The 20,845-nt window shown below is 44.3% G+C and overlaps 1 protein-coding gene and 1 non-coding gene across 5 annotated transcripts; both read left to right on the plus strand.

The window, feature by feature from the left end:
• The first annotated feature begins 2,299 nt into the window (after positions 1–2,299).
• On the plus strand, positions 2,300–2,372 carry trnak-cuu (transfer RNA lysine (anticodon CUU)). The gene has a single exon. It is a non-coding gene; the product is annotated as a tRNA-Lys (tRNA).
• A 1,309-nt stretch (positions 2,373–3,681) lies between these two features.
• On the plus strand, positions 3,682–20,375 carry LOC147226905 (MYND-type zinc finger-containing chromatin reader ZMYND8-like). 4 transcript variants are annotated; one of them, XM_086159039.1, is made up of 20 exons: positions 3,682–3,865; positions 8,646–8,716; positions 10,429–10,592; positions 12,516–12,737; positions 13,004–13,117; positions 13,237–13,329; positions 13,514–13,601; positions 13,678–13,733; positions 13,825–13,902; positions 14,003–14,118; positions 14,236–14,711; positions 14,904–15,032; positions 15,143–15,310; positions 15,847–16,359; positions 16,443–16,904; positions 17,003–17,127; positions 17,252–17,332; positions 17,418–17,496; positions 17,817–18,056; positions 19,138–20,375. In XM_086159039.1, exons 1-20 carry the CDS (start codon positions 3,852–3,854, stop codon positions 19,308–19,310), a joined length of 3,462 nt encoding a protein of 1,153 aa, XP_086015165.1. In that variant the 5' UTR covers positions 3,682–3,851; the 3' UTR covers positions 19,311–20,375. The 4 variants fall into 4 exon arrangements, with proteins under 4 accessions (XP_086015165.1, XP_086015167.1, XP_086015166.1 ...); XM_086159041.1 differs by having other exon boundaries at positions 3,721–3,865; positions 12,594–12,737; XM_086159040.1 differs by lacking the exon at positions 3,682–3,865 and adding an exon at positions 5,316–8,530.
• Positions 20,376–20,845: the final 470 nt, after the last annotated feature.

The raw sequence follows: 20,845 nt of genomic DNA on the forward strand, positions 1-20,845 counted from the left end.
CTCTCTCTGAATATTTACTTACAGAACTCTCAAAGCGGCTTATATTAGTCTCGCTACCTCCCTTTCCAAATCCCAGCACTCTACTGCTACGGATTTTGATGGCGGTGCCATTCCAATTCCTTTTATCTATTCTCAGTGATTTGGCACTAATTTTATTTGTCTCGATTTAATGGAAACTCCCAAGCTTCTGTTTGCAGTGCTGAGATTTGTGTTGTCCCTGAAACACTTGTGTTAAAGCCTCCATCCGAGACACATTCAAATCTGTCGGCGTAGATACGGCCACTTTGCACTGAATACCCATGGTATACCTTCTCTTTATTTATAGAAACGTCAATATCTATGTTTGTTCTCTCTTCACAAGAGCCTTCTGATAGTTTCTCACACCAGGACCGTGTCTGTTGTCGCCTAATGTGGTCTTAACCCATTTTGACAAGGAAAGGTACCGTCTGCCTTCGCTTTCATCCAGTACCCTGGCTCGCAAGTGACATTAATAAGTACAGCTACTGTTTTTTTCTGGTGCAAACGTATCCATCTGCTTTGAGATATCAAAACCCATGGATTTCAGGGAGGGTGTTGCAGCATCCCCTTACTCCACCTTTTAGTGCATTGAAAAACACATCAGTCCTGCGACTGTGATCGCAATTCCATTTTAAACATATCCTTTTTCTGTCCTTCTCATCTGCCACTGGATGTATCCTCATGAATCCTCGCCATCCACCACTTTAATGCCACTAAATCCCCCGCCTTACAGGACCCCTAGGTACTGGCATTTCCAAATAGCTAGAAAAAAAAAATCAAAATAAAATAAAATAAAACACACCAAACAGAAGCTTGGGTGCAAATAAGACAATTTTAAAGATGTACCTCGAAATAAAAAAAACATTTTATCAACCTGACTTCCGGTGTCCTTTTATTTTGAAATAATTTACCGGAAGTTGTGATCCGTTCGCGACTCAACCAGTTACAGGTATTCGTTTTTTTTCCCCCAACTAGCTGCGCTGTATTTTTACTTAAGTGACATCCAATAATGAAATATATAAAATAGGTAGATTCACACTAATAGATATTTTTGGATAGAAACCACAGGTGAATTGATAATGTGGCATTTTTTACCGAACGACATTAGCTTAACTAACCTTCCACTACTCAGCGTCGATAACGACTTTTCTGTATAATTTTTTTTAATCTCACCGGATTCGGCGGCGTTATTATCCTTGTAAATCAACATAGATTTTTATGAAAAAATATTTTTCTACACACCGCACGCGTTTAAAAAAAAACGAAATAACAAAATAAATAAAGTTTTAATATTGGCACCTGACAAGACCGCTCAATCATTTACAGTTACCGTTAGCTACATTTGGTCGCAGGGGCGGGTTAAGCTAATGCAGAAGGTGGGGTTGTGTAAGAGAGGGAGCCTTGGGGGGCTTATTTTCTTAAAAACGCAAATTATCTGAGGTTGTGCTTTTTTCTACCCGATTTTACGTATATATTTACTTCAACCTGAATCATCTCATTCAGTTTTAATAGCCCAGTAATTTCTCACTGTGTATTGAGTATGTCGTAATGCTATTCTAACGTTAGGTAATTGCCTTGTTATGGTCGCTGAGCAGGCGTTCACCATCTCCTTAATATTGTATTGAAATGGCAAAATCTGGTCTGCTAAACTGAAAAATAAATATATTGGCTGCACATCCAAGGCAAGTGAAACTAGAGATCCGCAGAGAGAAAACCCGATTGAATGGCGGGACATTTTGATTATTAACCTATCTGTCTTGTCTCTTTGTTAGCTGGTTTCCCCTCCAAACAAACATGGACTCATTTGTATGCCAAGAAGCTTTGCAAGATGCAGGATTTCTTCTCAAGATGACGAGGCACCTGCTCCCCCCGGCTTTGTTGGACACGACACCGCCTCTTTGGACACTAGAGGTCAGTATGAGATAGCACAGGGCTGGCGTGGCCTCCAAGCGTGTTTGGTGTCAGCACAGTATTGCCACATGACAAGAGGACAGTTATATATATATATGATGACATTTGTTAGATTTGCGTACAATAGCAATGCTGCTTTTCATGTCTATCTACACCAAATAGTGATTCATGATTTCCGTAGTTACGCTGATTTTGTAACTGGCTGGCCGCATTGAAAAATCCTCGAGGTCCATTCCAGTCTTGGCAGATTTGTCTTTTAAGAATATCGATGGTAAGATTGATGTTCTTCACTCATTTTGGATTTGTATAGTGAGGCGATCATCCTCTTTGACGGAGAAGATAATCGCTATGGACCCCCTCTGAATTCCATGCCCGGCTAGCTCAGTCGGTAGAGCATGAGACTCTTAATCTCAGGGTCGTGGGTTCGAGCCCCACGTTGGGCGATACCTTTTCCTCTTTTCTCCTTTCCCCCTTAGCTCTGGAACGATTACTGCGACCACAAATAAGGCTTCTTTACAACGCTTGGCGGGGCCTTCAGAAATGTTAAACACGTCAGTCAGCATTTGACCAAGGACAATGTTAGTCTGTATTACATATCCTGAAATCTCTCCCAGGTGTTAAGACACAGGCTCTTCCACAGAACAAGCAAAACATTAGCTTGACTTTAGCTAAATATGTGTAAAAAGGGGGGTCGGGGGTATAGAAGTAAAACCACCGTGCAATCAAAACGGCTGTGGTTTTGTTGCCAAGGGGATCATAAGTCATCATGATGAAAGGTTCAATCCAAATGCAGACACCTTTGTTTAATCTGTGGTAAAATATGTATTGCGATGGATATGATTTTCAGCATTTTGCTTTTGTAATAGAGATTAGACACAATGGCAAAAGATAGCATTGTATTTGCCTATCATTTATTTTCATTGTACATTTTGTGCTATTTATTAGTCATCGAAACAGTGAAATTGCCCCGATCTCTTGTCTAATTTCGGTTTAACGTCACGATTTATATCTGTTGACGTCATGCTTCATCTTTGACGTTTTATATGAAAACGTTTGTCTAAAAGGGCTGAAAGTTAAATGTGTGTTTGATTATCGAGGTTTTTCGACAGATATCCATACTGCAAAAATAATACCTCTGACCATTTTCCCTCATTGCCCACTCGTACTTCAGATTTGCCATTTTATTTTTTTAAGTGGAATTGTAACATGCCTACTCTTTCACATACAAAAATAAATACAACAACACGGGGTGATTTACGGTCGCTTAAACATGAAGCTCTTGGTTGATTTACAACTTCACTTGATATTCCTTTAAAAGTGATTCTTTGTTGTTTAATTTAAAAAACATCATTTTGAAGTGGCCTGCGTTGCCCCTATAAGCGAGGAGCCTAAGCCTCTCTTTCCACGGAAAACGGCCAAGAGGGAGGGAGGGAGGAGTTTAAACAAAGGCCCCTCTCCACATAAAAAATACAGGCTCGGTCAGTGAAGACATGGTGCTCTGCCTCTCGCGCTCCACATGACGCCATATCTGCCTCTCATGCCTCCAAGTGAGAGACCAGCAACGAGATTCTACCCTTGGAATCCGCAAAACACTGTTGCGTGCGTTTGGTACGTCAAAGCCGCTCACATTGATCGCGTCAGGTTCGCTTTTTTGGCCTAGCAGTCTGCTTATTTTTCTTCCCCTGTCTCTGACACTCGCAGTGCTGCCCCTGCCTGCACTGAACAAAGATAATTACTCAGGAAACATTTCAGCCAATCAGGCGCCGCCTTGCATCTCGCCTGTGAGGAGGCCAACCAGTCAGGATCCGGGTAACATCACCGGGGCCTGATCGCCTTGCCTGAAGAGCGGAGCCTTCCCGGCTGAGGGCTGAGAGTGTCCTCCATGTTTTATAAGTGTTGACATAACAGTGTGTCAGGCAGCCATGCATCCACAGAGGTAAGCTCTGTCTTTTTTATCTCAACTCTCTGATAACAACATGGCTTCCTTCTTGTTGTAGTAGTGACTGTTGGTTTGTACTGATGAATGTGCACACATTAAAATCAGTTTGGTGTACAGGAGGAGGAGGAGGAGCTGGGTCGGATTGGAGGCCTCGCCAGGCCTTTCTGCTCCACTGTGCTGAGGGTGGGGGGTTGGGAAACGACTCTCACCCTTGCTCTCTATCTGTGTCTCAGGGTCACATGGGTGCCCCAGACAACCAGGCTACCATACAAGAGGCAGAGTGGACCATGGCAAATCCTTTTCCTTTTTTTATAATGCAAAAGAGAGTTAGATTTAAAAATGGCACCCACATTTCGTTCTCTTGTATTGTAGCCTGGCAGAGAGAGAATGGGGGATGGGCGATGGATAAGGAGGGGTGGAGGTTATTATGTACCTTTTGTAAATAGATTGGCTGCGTTGTTTTCTTGCGTGTCATGCCAGGCGGGCTAATAGACACCAGGGGCAACAGATGTGCCCAATGTGGAAAAGTGTCACAGCATGTGCGTTCCGGGCATTCACAGCTTTGCATGTAAAACAAGAAAATCCGCCTTTGAGGGGGAAAAAAAAAGAAAAACAATCTGTTCTAATGTCGGAGGGTTTACTCTCACTGTTTGACAGGAGCGGAGCGAGCTTGAAGCAAACCTTCCCCTCAGAGGTGAACTCTTGTCCCATCTATCGAGTCTCACGCTCAGAACTGAGTTCTTGAAACCTGGATTTCCTCTATTTACAGCCATAGGCCTCGAGTTCACATTCCAGGGCTGCGTCGACCGCACAGCATAATTGTGAAACTGCTCCTTCCACTCCCTCATCCTGAGACAGTGGCCATTTTGTGTTCCAGGGCTCTCCCTGCCCTGCCAGAGGTTTTCTCTCTGAGGATCAGACAACAGGACAGCGCAGCAACTTAACCCCGTAGCTTGATTCGGTGACGGCTATCTCTTGTATTTTGGTGAATACGTCAGGGGATTGAAAAGTCGGGGTAACTCCTTTTAGGTTACTTACTCTTACTCTGGCCTTTTTTGTAGCTTCTACAGGAACACATGATCCAGAAACTGAACAGGATGGTTTCTTTTGTAGAGACAAGTAGCAGAATATGTGCATGAAAAAGCTCTCGCCTGTTCGTTTGCTGCAGCGTGAGGTCATTTAGAAACATTTCTCAGGTTTCAGCTTTTGGGAGGGAGACCAAGTGTCGTATGTGAATTTCGTGTGCTTGACAGCAAATAGAAACCGTGTAATGAGTGTTTCCTCCCGGGCGAACGCCGCCACGATCTGAGAGAGAGCGGAAAGAAGTTCCTCCATTACTTAATAGGTACATATTCCTCCACCGCCGATTAGTCAGCTTGTAATAGAAATGTTACGCGGACTGTCTGCAAAGTATACGTCACGGTGCCGGGAACAAATCCTGTGGGCCTTTTTTTTTTTTTTTTTTTTAACTCTGTGTAGCTCATAAACAAGAAGGTTGAAAAGCCAGGCCCGTGCATTTGAACCCCAAATACAAGGTCCCAATAGACCTTTTCTAACCCGCCAGATTTACGCTGGCATAAGTAAGAGGGTCAAGCCATACTGAAAGGAAATAAAGTGTCTAGGGCAAGGGAAATCTCTGCATTGCAGCAAAAATGCTTTTGAAGAGGAAGAGGGGAGCTGCACACTGTGATCCTTGTGGCATAACTCAGCCGACCAATAACGTTCCACCCTGTTGGCCCTCCAGCCAATTGCAGCTGCAGTTGAGGTTAAAGATTGACAATCAGAGGGAGAGCAGCAGCGAGAAGGGGCCTTCTGGAAAATTCCACAGCCATCTTTGATTCACCCTTTACAGCTTGATATAAAATCCAGGTCAAAACTTTGTTCCGGCGCGATTATTCCGCGCGTACCTGCGGTGTCTGCCGTGCTGCGACATTTTTCTATTATGTACGTTAAAAGAGTCCTATTCAAAGAGGCTGCAATGGAAGTGGAATAATCAGTGTATTAAAAGGCAGGTCTGACCTAGAACTCTTCATCTCCCACTCTTAACGATTTTGTTCTGGCTGATCTCTGAAAACGCAAACGCAGTATTTCACTCACGAGCGTTCTGCTTAAAGGGGGTCGCTGGTGTTGTGAATGCCTCTTTTGTCATGTGTTTTGGAAGTTTTCACAACACCATTTGCGGTAAGTAGTAATATATTTACGTTATTCAAGGCCTTAATGGCACTTCTAGTGCAAAAAGGGACAGTAGGACTTTTGCACTAGAAGTGCCATTGTCACATCTTAATTGAGAAATTATCTCTCTTTTTTTTTTTGTTCCCAGTGTACTCATTTTCAGAACAGCTCTGTCTGAAACTACAGTTATGATCACTGTTTCTAGAAAAAAAAAAAAAACGAATGACATAATTTTGAGACCGCATTATTCACAGGAAAGGAGAGAAGGCAAGACCGGGAGCGTAGAAAAGTCTTCCCCGCCGGAGGACATTCATGCGTCTCCCCCCTCTGTGTTTACGTGACCGGCGCCGAGGGCTCGTCTTGACGTAGCTGTTAAATGTTGGCTTTTAATCTCCACAGATCTCTGGTCCTCCTGCATGGATGTGCCTGAGTCTGAGCTCGGGGTGGGGGATGGGGGAGAGGGGGGAGGGGAGCAAGCTGTGGCCTCCATTTTCTGTGACGAGAGAACCCTGCTCGTCTCACAGGAGTGGAATATAAAGGCATTGAATCAGTATTGTCTCCCTTTTGTCCACCAGGTACTACTCGCAGAGAGGAATATTGTCAGTATTTCTGTAACGTGCGTCTTTGGACCGTATCCCAGAATCTGCTGAGGATTTATTTGACTAACTCTTCTTGTCTGGTGGATCATAGCTCTCGAACAGAGAATGCTCTTTGGATTGGGGCACTTTTTTTTTTTTTACTGCCGGTCTTCCTGTCTTTTTGGTCATTTCAGAAATGCATTGCCATCGCTGTTGGGTGTGCATACCGGGTCACGGGCCTTTTGTTCAACAGCTCTGGACTACCTCGTAACGGTGAAGGTTCTCTCTTTTCAGGGCTTTTTTTTTTTTTAACACGCAGCTGAGTGACTTGGCTAACGCTTTCATTTTTTTTTTTTTTTTTTATTTTCATGTGGGCCTCGTTTGTTCACTCAGTCCGGAAGAGGAAGGCCCTTGAGGGGCTGGAGTGTTTGTCTGCGTGAGTGTGTGACTGTTGGCAGGGTGAAATAAGATACCCATACACCATGGTTGTGAAGAAACTCAGCTGAACTCATTCCCTGTCGTCTTTCGGACAACGCGAGCTAATGATGCATGACTTTGGTTTTGACGTTTTGTTTTGTTAGCGTGTTAAACCGCCCGCGAGTCGCTGTCGTTTGAATGACAAAACAAAAGTGCGATCTTAAACTAGTATTGAATTGCGAGACGCAGAGTGTGAGCTGTAATTATATTTGGACGAGGGTTCGCCTCTTAATGCGGTACACCCTAGAACCTGAGTTGAGTGAATGTCCATCATTTTTGTGTGCTCAGTCTCTAACTTTGGCGCTGAGGAACACTCTTGCACTTGGAGAAAAGTTTGCAAGGCTAACCCTCACAAATGTGGTTGGCCTTTGCTAGTAGCCCTTAAACCCGTCATACTTTCTGGTAACCGGAGCTACAACCTAATCTATGTACTGGTCAAGTGACCTGTCAGTGGTCCTTCAGATAGTTTCCTTCAGGGGGCTCATGATAAAGACCTCTTCCTTGAAACAAGGCCCTCTGTAGCAGCTCTGACAAAGGAGGAGCCAAACACTCCAAAGACTTTCATTTCTTGCCCAGGTCCTTTTTATTCTCTTCCTTTTTCTATCGGAGCAAATGAGATGAGAACGGCACCAGAGACCGAGGAAATTGGGCTTATCTCGCGCTGCGTTTGCACTGAAAATGCTGCGCCGTCGGTTGCGGGATTAATTCACGATATAAAGTTTGTAAACACAGCAGTTGTGTACGGGTGTTTCATTGTGAACTTGGATTTATGAGACGTAACTTCACAACGTCCATTTAGCGGTCAAAAGTGACGGCCAGCGGTATCTGCTGACCGTGGCCAGCGGACCTCCGTAGGAGACCTGAGAAGAAAGCTTAGGTTAATAATGCTTTTGTTTGTGGATCTCTTGCTGTTGGTATCCAAGAGTGGTCCCAAATCCTTCGGGTACACTGTTGTTACTGAAGGGGCTTGAAGCCTAAACCATTCATTGCATTGAGGCGCTGTCCCTTTGGTAATATGGACCAGTTCCCTTTGGCTGTCCTTGGTTGTTACCGGGGCTATTAACCGTTTTATTTTGTTTTCATAAACCGAGGACAGTGCAAATGTCTGAACCCGGCTGGTTGAAAACCTGACCGCTGTCTTACATTTCAAAGGCTGGAGGTGCCGGGCAATGTCAAATAAATAGCCCGGTTATTCTGAATATCAAATTGTGCTTAGCAGACAGGAGTGTTGCCATGGTGATTATTTCCCGTCTGTCTTGCAACTTGAAGAATATATTCTCTCTTTTTTTTTTTTTTTTTTTTCTCCCCACTGAGATGGAAAGGATTTGAACTTCCTCACACAAAGTCAGTGATGAACTGAAATCAAATGACAGCAATAACTGTGGAAATCTGCAAAATCCCTATTGACAGATCCTCTGGGACCTAGGTGCCTTAGGTGGTGTTCCACTTGTTTACTATTATGCCGCTGTGGTTTTTCAATACCCCCGTTCTGACTTTGTGTTTTGCATCCCTTGCTGTGCTCCTGTGTGCTCTTGTTTGGTGTGCTGCAGCCTGGCTGAGGAGGAGATAAAGACGGAGTCTGATGTGGTAGAAGGAATGGATGCGTCTGTACGATCCAAAGGTAAGCCTCGAAGGCCGAGTACAAACACACTTAAGAGCCAAACAGACCCGGGGAGCTGAGTTTCAGAGAAGGAAAAGCTTTTATTTCAATCAAATTTGAGATCTTTCGGGTCTCCTAGGACGTTGATAACCCGTTATGCCTGGCTGCCTGCATTTTTTTTTTTTTTTTATTCAGTATCAAACCAGGCGAGTTGCATTAGTGGAAGCCCTGTGGCCACTGGCTAATATCAAGCCTTATGTTGATATATTTATGCGGTTGTTGCATTCGGAAATAACTTCTTAGTTCAGTGCGGGAACTCACACATAGTGCCAAATGTTAACATTGTCAGGATTATAAAACGGTATGCGTCCAGGGGATTGCTTCCATTAAACCACGGCAGATTAATGCTGACCACAAGAGCGCCCCCCCGCCACCTTTTTGTCGAGTCCTGTGAAACATTGCCATCGTTATCAAGGTGCTCCGACAGAACGGCGTGAGAGGTTTCGACTTGATTCCGACAGCAGGGGTAGTCACCGCCCCTGCCGGCTCTCTGTACAACAGGCTGCCCGGGTGATGGAATATCCCGTTGAAGCGCTGATTTTGTTGCATTTCTACCAAGGACGCACACATATACGCTGGGTATTGAGGCTGAAACGGTTACCGGCCGACACAAACGCGATCATATGAATCCGGACGTCCATTCCCGGTGTCGCAATTTTCAAAATAACATCTTGTGACTTCACCGTCGAGCGATTGATAAACTGCTCCGCTGGATATCGGTTAGTGTCAGCTCTATGTCTCACACACTTTCACAAGACGGATCAAATACCCACAACACATTGAGGGGAGAAAGGTCTTGTTGAATGGACTTTGGTTGTCATGACAAGTAGAAGATGTTATACTTAATAGAAACACATGAACATCCGTGCAGGAGGTCGGAGATCCGTTCCTCCAGACCGACGCGAGGCGATGTTCCACACGAGCTGAAACTACCTTAGCCTAAGTCACTAAAACGACCCTTAAGTCTTACATATATATCAAGAACAAAACTAGGCCTTAGGAAAATGAAAGGGAAGCACAATTATAGCACAGCCTTGGGTTTGGGACCCATATTAGAGGGTAAAAAGTTACAAAAATACACAAAAGCGTGCAAGCAGACGTCAACAAAACATGCGGTACCCAAAAAGCCGGGACCCAAGCGACGCCACCTCTCCCAAACAAACACAGCGTAAAGGTGTATTCTTCTGCTGCGGTCACAAACCGGTTCGTCCACAATGTTCGATATTTACGTTGTGCTGCTTCAAGTCAAAATATAGTTTTTAAAAATTATTCACAGGACGATTGCTGTAAAGTATTAGACGATATAGGTTGAGGCCCCCCTGTATTATAAGTCAAACCCTTTCCATAGAGATCTAGCTGTTATAACCCATATCGAGGAAAAGGAGAAGGGAAAAGTATGTGTCCTGCAGCAAAGATCTGCCATATTCCCGCTAAAGTCTTTTTTGTCACCCTTTAGTTTATACCTCACACCTTTTAATGTTCACACCCGGCAGTATTTTCAGCGTGAAAGGCGAAAGATTGTTTTTCATGAATACGGACTTTCTGGGTCACATCGGCTTTTAGAACATGAGAATGAGTGACAGCAACTTACATTTTTTTATGATTTGTCCAATGCATTGAATAACCTGCACCGATTTTTTTTTTTTTTTTTTTTTTTTTTTCTTTGGTGCCAGTCCCCGATCCACCCGGGTCAGCAGAACGCATAGTTGCACCTCAAAAGAGGAAAGTGTCCAGTCCAACTCATTCCTCCAATGGACACTCTCCATCAGACACATCCCCAAGCCCAATCAAGAAAAAGAAGAAGCCCGGGGCAGTGAACTCTGCCAGCAAAGACCAGGTAAAGAGACTTCTTTCCTACAAACAGAATCTAGCTTGCTCTCAGCCGGGGGTCAGTTTGGTCTTACATGTTAGACTGCAAAGGAATAGTCCAAAACCATCCATTCCCATATGAAGGGAGATACCCGGTGACGAAAGCTTTCTCTGGCTTCTGTAGAACCTTAAATGCAACAGACACGTCCTGCTTCCGTTGAGAGCACGCTATTTTCAACCATCACTGTAGGATACTGCTACCTGTAAGCAGGTACAGGCTGTGTGACCATCTGTGATTGAGTTTGTCTTGTTGTGATAGCTGTTGTAAGTTGGGAGCAGTGCACTTAATGCATGATCAGCGTCCCATTTATGCACTTTTTACGCATTCGACACTCCCTGTGTTCTTAGGTTTATGACTTAGAAAAATAACCGGTGATGCATTTTGGTCGCCATGTATCCACGTAGTCTCGTGGCCATATTTACCTTTGCCTTTGCCTCACACTGATCTCGCATGAACTTCAAAACACAGATGGAAGACGATCGTGTAATTATTAAAGTCCGATAAGAAACACTTAAACCTCATCACTCCATGTAGTTATAAATGGATTATTAAAGGCAGATTCAAGCAGACAAACCGACATCAGTGGAAAAACTTATTAGTGTGCGTTAGATGCTGTGATATGTCTTAGAAAGGACGGTTGTGTGAATAGCGCTTGAGAAGTGATGACGAATTACACCAGCACACTTCTCCAATGTAGAGATTTCAAACTGATTATCTTAATAAAAAAAAATACTGGGTTTAGTGCTCTTTCTCATAGCTGGACGCACACAGTCTAGTACATGTACGAGTCATCAGGATTATTATCCTAAGGATTATTGACAAACAACAAAATGAACACTGTTTGAGGTGCTGTAGAATAAACCTGACGTGTTCTGCAGAGTCCATGACTTCTTACAGGACCTGACGGACTTGGAACTTTAAACTCCGTGACTCACGACTTCACTTTCTGCCTTGGGACTTGCGTCTTTTCGTCTAGCAACCGCTCTTCCAAAGCGTAGCGGCGCGGCCGCTTTGCCGAAAGGGAAGCAACTTCAGCGATGTCGAATAAGTCCGGCATGTAGGCAGAACACGATGAAAATGAAGAATCGGTCGATCCTTTCATCGGCGGTCAGAAGAAGAGTCATTTAAATCCAAATCAGAAGCATAAATCAGCAGATGCTTAATAGTGGCTGAGTCTCTCACATCCTCCTCCCGACTCCGCAGCATCTTAATGTGCTAACTACTGCTTGATGTTTGCCCGTGGCTGTGCGATAGTATCTGGAGACAGACTCATTGAAAGCATCCAAAATCATTTCTATAATTGGATATTTGAACGTAATCTTTCTCGGGCTCGGAGAGCGTTTGCTCCAGACCGGTTTTGTCGCTCGCTTTTATCCCCCGACTAAAATATATAAATACATAATGGACTTTTAAATGATTATTGATTCTCAATTCATTAGATAAAAAAAAAAAAAAAAAAAAGAAAAACTTTTCGACTCCGACGCTGGATTTGATGGTGAAAACCCGGGACGTGTCCTCATGCTTGACTGTAAAAAGACTTTTGGGACAAAACAATTAAAAGTTCCTATCTCTGCCACACGCTCAGGCTTATTTGCATATCGAAGTAGGATACATTTCCACGCATCATGTTTGTGTGTGTGAAAAGGCCCGTGATCGTTCTTCATCTCACACGTTAAACCTGTTTTTTCGATTGGGTCACATTACGATACGTTTAGGTGATGTTGCTTTTTAGAAGCCTTGTTTTGGGTTTATTTGTAATTAATGCTGTCATCCTTGCTTCTCATCCTTACCCCACTGTATTGCTGCCTTGTTTCTGTTGCACTGCACCTTTTTTGTGTTCCTGCGTGTTTTTTGAAACCTGCCCCCTTGTTTCTCTTGCCTGCATTTCAGTCAGAGCTAAGACATGGTCCCTTTTACTATATGAAGCAGCCAGCACTCACCACAGACCCTGTTGATGTTGTACCGCAGGACGGCAGGAATGACTTCTACTGCTGGTTGTGCCACCGCGAGGGCCAGGTGCTCTGCTGTGAGCTCTGCCCCAGGGTGTACCACGCCAAGTGCCTCAAACTACCAGCTGAGCCCGAGGGCGACTGGTTCTGTCCCGAGTGTGAGGTATCTCACTGGAGACACGTTTTGTGTTTGGGTGTGCACCAAATAAAGTTGATGAATGTGGGGTTCAAAGCACTATCTTGAGTTTAGCTGAACCGTCGGTCAAACGCTACCGTTAGCCTCGGGGTCGTGGCTCTGATCGGCAGCGGGGAAAACCGTTTTGAACACCGGATGTTATATTTAAGGTTAAATGATGCCATGTGCAGGTGACTTTATTCATGACAGTATTCATTATTTGTGTGCTTGATACTACAATTTTGTTGCTGCAGAAAATAACAGTGGCCGAATGCATTGAAACCCAGAGCAAGGCAATGACAATGCTGACAATAGACCAGCTCTCCTACTTGCTCAAATTTGCACTCCAAAAGATCAAACAGCCCGGGGTGAGTCTCCTAATGAGGCCATAATGGCTGACTTGATAAATGTCTTATTGTAGCTTTATAATCAAACCCAGACATACATCCACGTACTCTTTTCTTTCACATCGATTGGAACCGAGCAGACCGAGCCTTTTCTGAAGCCGGTGTCTCTGGAACAGCACCCGGATTACGCGGAGTACATCTTTCACCCGATGGATTTGTGCACATTGGAGAAGGTACCAAATTTAAGCTGACCGGATTAGTATCAAAGTTTTAATATTAGGACACACGGAAGGTGGACGGATGTCATGTGACCAAGCAGACAGACACTGACGCCAAATTAACAGAACCCGAAATACATGATTCTGCGTTCATCTTCGACGAATGGTTTCATCTCACATTATTTTTCCTTCCTCACAGAATATCAAAAAGAAAATGTACGGTTGCACCGAAGCCTTTCTGGCCGATATGAAATGGATCTTGCATAACTGCATCATCTACAATGGAGGTAGGCCAATGACAAACATCAAGTCTCCCAACCGCCGGGGGAAAAAATCTAAAGCACGATCGTGACTGTATTCCAGGTAATCACAAATTAACGGCAACCGCCAAGGTTATTGTCAAGATTTGTGAACACGAGGTAAGACGTTTTGATATTTGAAAACGGATTTAACACATCAATAGGTGCCCGGTATGTGTATGAAGCTGTTTTCTATAATATGCATTTTTAGATGAATGAGATCGAGGTGTGTCCAGAATGCTACCTGTCTTCATGCCAAAAAAGGGACAACTGGTTTTGTGAGCCTTGTGTAAGTGATCGAATATGATATGAAATATGTACGCTTTTTATATCCCTGCACATTGTTTCGTGTTTATCCAGATCTTAAGCGTGCTCTTTGTCCTCGACAGAGTCAACCGCACACCTTGGTCTGGGCCAAGTTGAAGGGCTTTCCCTTCTGGCCAGCAAAAGCACTTCGGGAAAAGGATGGGCAGGTAGACGCACGGTTCTTTGGACAACATGATAGGTGAGATGAGCTTGTAAGTGAATGCTTATGTTTGGGCTCTCACAGCAGCCTGTAGCCAATATTAGACGTTCAGTTGTTTAACGCCCGTAAACTTGTTTTATTCTGGCCTTAACACAGGGCTTGGGTCCCCATCAACAACTGCTACCTCATGTCCAAAGAAATCCCTTTCTCTGTGAAGAAGACAAAAAGCATATTCAACAGTGCCATGCAAGAAATGGAAGTCTACGTGGAGAACATTCGCAAGAAATTTGGGGTCTTCAACTATGCACCCTTCCGCACTCCTTACACGCCCAACAACCAGCTACAAATGCTGCTGGATCCCTCCAACCCCAGCGCCGGAACCGTGAAAACGGAGAAACCCGATAAACTTCGTTTCAACTTCGATATAACGGCGTCTCCAAAGATGGTCCTGAGCAAAGCCTCCATACCGAGCAGTATGAGTCGGAGGGTCTCCATAACGGACATGCCACGGTCTCCGATGAGCACCAACTCGTCAGTACACACAGGGTCAGACGGGGAGCAGGATGTAGAAAAGGCGAGCAGGAATTCCGCCTTCCACTATAGCACTGGAGAAGAATCCATGGACTGTACCGGTAAATTTAGATTACTTACGCTGTCTCAAGCATCTTGTATTTGCAAGTGTTATTTGCAGTCCCTGTGTCCTCTGTTGTAAGTTGCTTTGGATAAAAGCGTCTGCCAAATGTAATGTAATGTTGTTCTATTTTATATGTTCGAATGTCCAAGGCAAAATAACAATGTTTTGTTTTTTTTAAACATAATTGCAGCCTCTCCTGTGTCAGGAAAGATGGGTCCTGCAGGTAGTGTTACAGGCAGTCGCAAGGCCTTTAACTCTGGACTGGTGCCGAAGCAGGAAAGGACCGCAACTACCGGCAGTATCCTTAATCTCAACCTGGGTGAGTCTATTTATGCTGCAATTATATGCTAAGAAACACTATCGACCGAGCATAGCATAGCACGACGGCGGCGCCCGTTCTCGGTCGTACATCGATGGGTTTCCTTCCAGATCGCGTGAAGGCCGAGATGGATCTGAAGGAGCTAAGTGAGACCGTACAACAACAGCAACAGCAGCAGCAGCATCAGCAGCAACAGGGAATGTCGGCTGCCATCCCTACCCCCAAGAGACCCATCAGGAGTCTAGACAAGACAATTGAAAGCTGCAAGGCCCAGCTAGGTACGTGCACAGCTAACAGAACCCTGCGTGGTGGATCTCAGGCTGAGTTGTCCGTAGACCGTTTGAGAGTATCTCTGGCAGCATGAGACCACCGCTCTCTATGCGGCGTTGCAGAAACCCGACAGTAAATGTGATCTCCGGCAAACTGATCACAAGTTCGCTCCCACCTGGATTCATGCTTGTGTACATTCTTCTCGGTGGAAGGCGTGCGATCAAATCGCTCTTTCTCGCTCTTCCTCTGTATGCAAATAACCCGAAAGCTCATCCCCGAACGCAGTCTGTTCGGAAATAATCAAACCAGACCGCATCTGTTCCTCGGCCGCTTCCAAACAAACCAATCGCGTATTGACACGAATGTTTGCTTCCATCAACTGCCCTGCCTTCAATGCATGCCTTCCGTTGTCATGTCCGAATAAGGTCTGTGTTGGAACTAACCGCTGAAACTGGAAGGTTTTTTTCACTTTCTAAAGATAGCGCTGAATTAACAATGAGGAACGTGATGTTTTTTTTCTTTCTCTCCGTTTTCCTCCGCGCAGGTATAGACGAGATTTCCGAAGACGTGTATAAAGGCGTGGACCAAAGTGACACGGAGGACTCTGAGAAATCGGACTCAAGCGACAGCGAGTATGTCAGCGATGAGGAACATAAGCCAAAGAGCTCCGCCCAAGATGACAAGGTCAAAGCAGAAAGGAAGAGGCTCAGAGTAAGCACAGAGGGAGAGAATAAAGAGGGAGTTGAAGGGACAGGGGATAAACCAACCTCTGAACCCCAGCTCAAAGACAAGCAGGGTAGCAATGGCACAGATCGGGACCTCCAGGAGAAGCCCAGAATAACTCAGCCCCTTCCCCTGACTGATAAGCCCAAGACCCCAGAGGAGGGTAGAGCAGCTGCTGTTACGTCAGCGGCCGAGCAAGACTCCGATTCGGAGCGAGAGCTGGTTATTGACCTGGGGGATGAACACGGAAGCCGTGACTCCAAAAGGGCAAAAAGAGACGGCAGCGCCACCGCTGTCAAAGCTGTCAAAGAGTCAAACGTTGCCAAGTCAGAAGGTGAAACCTTATTATGTAACCGTTGTCCCTGTCTTCTTCTCTGGACAGAAAATAATACTAATGCACATTTCCCCTCTGCTCAGGTAAGACGCCTTCCTCCTCCTCCTCCTCCTCCTCCTCCTCCGCAGCAGCACCGGTGAGAGAAACCGCCCCGAATCTGAAGGATCCTTCAGAACCCTCTACGGCGGCCCCGAACCTTGTTCCGACTTCCGCGACCGGCCAGGCCGGCGCCACCTCGGCCGCCGGCGGTCCCTCCTCCGCCACCGCCTCGGTCTCATCGACGTCCCCGGTACCCGCCGTTGTGAAAAAACAGCGCCCCCTGCTGCCCAAAGAAACGGCTCAGGCCGTGCAGCGGGCGGTGGTATGGAACCCCAGCAAATTCCCGACGTCCTCTCACAAGTTGAACATGCAGAATGTGCAGAGGCAGCAGCACGGAGAGCAGTCAGCAGTACAATCACAAGCACAGACACAGAGTCAACAGCAGATGCAGTCTCAGCAGAATTCCGCCTTAAGTACCCGCTATCAAACTAGACAAGCGGTCAAAGGTATATATGCTCCGGATAAAAAAATTAAACTATTACACCCACGTAGAATTTCAATGATGGTATTCATGATCCCCCTCTACACTTTTTACCCCTCACAGTTCAACAAAAAGACCCGTCTCCATCATCGGGATCTAACCAGGCTACATCTGGTAGCTCAGGAGACACGCAAATCCAAACGGTTTCCGCCGATGTGGCCGCTGACATAGCCAAATACACAAACAAAGTAAGTTTGAAAATCATCCTTGCGATTTCCGGGGGGTTTTATGGGAGCTGAGAAAACGACCACGGCGGCCTATCTCTCGATGTCCGTCTTATTCACAACGCAATGTTTTTGGGCAACTTTGCAGATAATGGACACAATAAAAGGGACAATGACAGAAATCTACAACGACCTCTCCAAAAGCACATCGGGCAACACAATTGCCGAGGTGAAGTTCAGCTGCGCCAGTGGATTGGTCGAAATGATATCCAAAAGGACAGAAGGTTCTTACCCACCTCTTGTTTTTGCCGCAGATTCGACGGTTAAGAATAGAGATAGAGAAGCTCCAGTGGCTCCATCAGCAAGAGTTGTCCGAGATGAAACACAACTTGGGTAATGAATCTTCTTTGGTGTTACGATGTTCAACAATAATGGCAGTTACTGAAATGCACTGGTGACTTAAATCAGACTTTACGCACTACTGATACTATCTCACCGGATGCCCCATTTTAAATGTAAGGGTAATTACAGCTTATATATTATACCGACCTCTATGAAATTGGATGATAACAGGAAAATCATGTTTTATGTTGGAATAAATCCTGCGGAAATGATCAATACTTAGTTTGTGTTTGCGGCCGAGCACAAATAAAATCACAAAATACAGCTTTTGCAGAAATTTTTGAAGGCAACGCCTTATTTTGTGTTTGCAGAGCTGACGATGGCGGAGATGAGGCAGAGTCTGGAGCAGGAGAGGGAGAGGCTGGTGGCCGAGGTGAAGAAGCAGATGGAGCTGGAAAAGCAACAGGCGGTGGATGAGACCAAAAAGAAACAGTGGTGTGCTAACTGCAGGAAGGAGGCCATCTTCTATTGCTGCTGGAATACAAGTTACTGTGATTATCCCTGCCAGCAGGCCCACTGGCCAGAGCACATGAAGTCCTGCACGCAGTCAGGTATCACACGTGAGCATGATACTACTCTTTGCCAGCACTAATTTGGGTTAAGTCATGTGTTTTGTCAGTGTAAAAAGCACTGGTCGGGGTTGGTTTTTTTTTTTGCGTTACCTGAGGCTGTCAGGTGACGGACTGCAAACCGAAATAAAGATCAGCTTGTTTGTTAATAGCAGGCTATCACAAATGTTCAGTTAAGGAAGTGATTAGTTTAATTAACGCCAGCCATTTCATTTCTGCTGTTAGTGAAATTGTCACTTTGCGCGCCTCCCCATTTTTTGCCTTGTTCAACAGCACACAGTTTTCTTAAAATCTGCCATGATATTGAGCAATATCATTGACATGTAAAGTAAGAAAATACCTATTAATATATTTTTCTGTAAGGAGCTTTGTGGACCAAAGGACCGTCAGTATTTACGAGAACTTTCTTTCTATTGCACTTGACGTTAGTATCATTGTCAATTTGGGAAGGCATCAGATGTAATAAAGAACCAGGACCAGCAATGTAGTCTCATTTCGCATACTTGCGTGTAAATAAGCGCGTATCTCTTTGGATGCACTGTTGCACTTCTCCTTGGGAGCTTCCTTTTCAATCCTGTGCAGCCACATGGAGCTGCACGTCGGAGTCCCTACTATCTGCCTGAATACAAAGCTCTGGTCACACAAACAAGCCTTCGGTATGAAGTTGTCACTGCTGTACCGTATCGTGGGATATCCCTTTTTAACAGGTTAATGTCAAAGGCCGATGTAATTTGAGGTTCATACAAAGACAAATCTCAAAAAGTCTCGTATTGCGCGTTCGTTAGGGTTTTTGGATGCAGAAAGTGTTTTGCTCACCGTGTTATGATACATTTTCTGAGTTATCATTGCGACTTCTTCCCTTTTCGAGCTACTAGCACTGTGGTTCCATTTTGAATTCTGTACAGTTAAATTTCAAAGACCAAGGGAGAGGAATCATGACTGTCATTTTGTATCTGGGCAAAATATATTGTCCCCATAAATCCAACAACTCGTAGCCCGCGCACTCCATCATGCAGACTCCCACATAATTAGATTTAATTCAACTGACTTTCTTTCCTTCCAGCTACAGCTTCTCAGCAGGAGCCAGAGGCAGAGACCAACTCTGACCCTTTAGTCAAACCATCAGGCCACTCTCCAGCCACGCAGATCCTTCCCGCGGGCTCGATAGCAGACAAAAGCAGCTCTCCGACGTACGTGGACAAGAGCAAGGACAGTGCTGGTGTTACTGTGACATAACCGCTACACTACATTTAAGCATGTTTTGCAGGCCCGCTGTGGGGTTTGCGGCATCAAAACTTGATGCAGGAACAGCTGCCGCCTTGTGACAAATCACTTATTTTTTCCATTCCTGTCTGCTCGGTGGACATTTCTTGGTTTGTCCATTATTCACAGTTTTGCAAGTCTGTGGTTCAGGTGGATTAATCATGTGAAAGTAGTCTGTGTTGAGAAGCAATGTGAGTCCGTATATGTTTTCATTCAGTAGTTTTACGTTCTAGCTCTGTTACCACATAGTCGAAAGCCTGAGCAAGATTGTATCCTCTTCTTCCTTTCCATTGGGCCGCTTCCTTCAAGGGTCACCACAGCCAATCGACTTCCTCCATCCTACCTATTGTCTGTATCTTCTTCTGTCACCGCAACTAACTTCATGTCCTCTGAGCAAGATTGTATCAACCCACAAAATATTTGCTACATTAACTTTCAATGCTGCTCTCGAGTACTTCACTGCTGTTCCATTGTGTCAATTGCACCCCGTAGTAAGAGAAAAGACGGTTGCAACTGCAATTACCAATTGATTTTCCTCTATCATGGTGCCATCATAGATATTCTGAGTTATGCAAATCTCTGTTTTCAACTGTGTCCTCTTCCTTGTTGGCGCTGGCTAATGCCAGTTTTGTATTGTAGCTCCACATTGTATAGGCCTTCATCAAAAGAAGTATGTGATTTATTAAAAAGAACTAAAAATTTTTAACTGTACAAAGTTTTTGTAAGAAGATACCTGAACAATATTTATTGTGTTATATGTTTTTATAGTATGTTTAATGAAATCACATTTCTATGTGTCTAAAAAAAAAAAAACTTATTTGAAAATACATGAATGTCAGTGCTGAACGAAGTCTGTTTAACTGGTTATCCAAAGCTGATGTATATTCTGGTCAGACGGTGTCAAACAACTGAGTAGGCATAAATAGAAACTGCATTTTGGCTGGATATTATTTCCTGTGAGCATGTCTGTTTTTGAGCTTGTGTCTCGTTCTTGTTTACATATTGTAAATACAATAAATGGACTTGTGAAGAAACAAACGTGCTTTGAAAGAGCGCCGCCACTTTTTTCTGTCACACATTCACAATGAACCTGATTTAAAATTAAAAGATTGCAAAAGTGTTGCGAAATTAGATCGAAAGTGAAACTGAAATAAACAAATATGATAAGCCAGGCAACTTGCTATCATGTTTATGTAGTGAAAGTTTGTAAAAAAAAATTATTCAAATGGCTTTGATTTTTAAATCTTTTTTTTTTTTTATCGTGTGGTGTCGGCCAATATAGTTACAGAATTTGAAGAGACCCCAAAACACAATCATAAAACAATATTTTGTAAACTTATTTTAAATTTTTAAAGTAAAACGAGACAATGTGTCTATTACTCCAGTGATTATTTTTAGGTTAGTGGAAATTGATTTGAGATCAAAGTGTCGTTGTCGGTTGACATGAAAAATATAAATGTTCGTTTCACGACAAAATTATTTTAATACAAAGTTATTAATGTAACGAA

The sequence above is a fragment of the Fistularia commersonii genome, chromosome 14 (assembly GCF_037954325.1).
Source record: "Fistularia commersonii isolate RoL2024-O1a breed Wild chromosome 14, RoL_Fcom_v1.0, whole genome shotgun sequence".
NCBI lineage: Eukaryota > Metazoa > Chordata > Actinopteri > Syngnathiformes > Fistulariidae > Fistularia > Fistularia commersonii.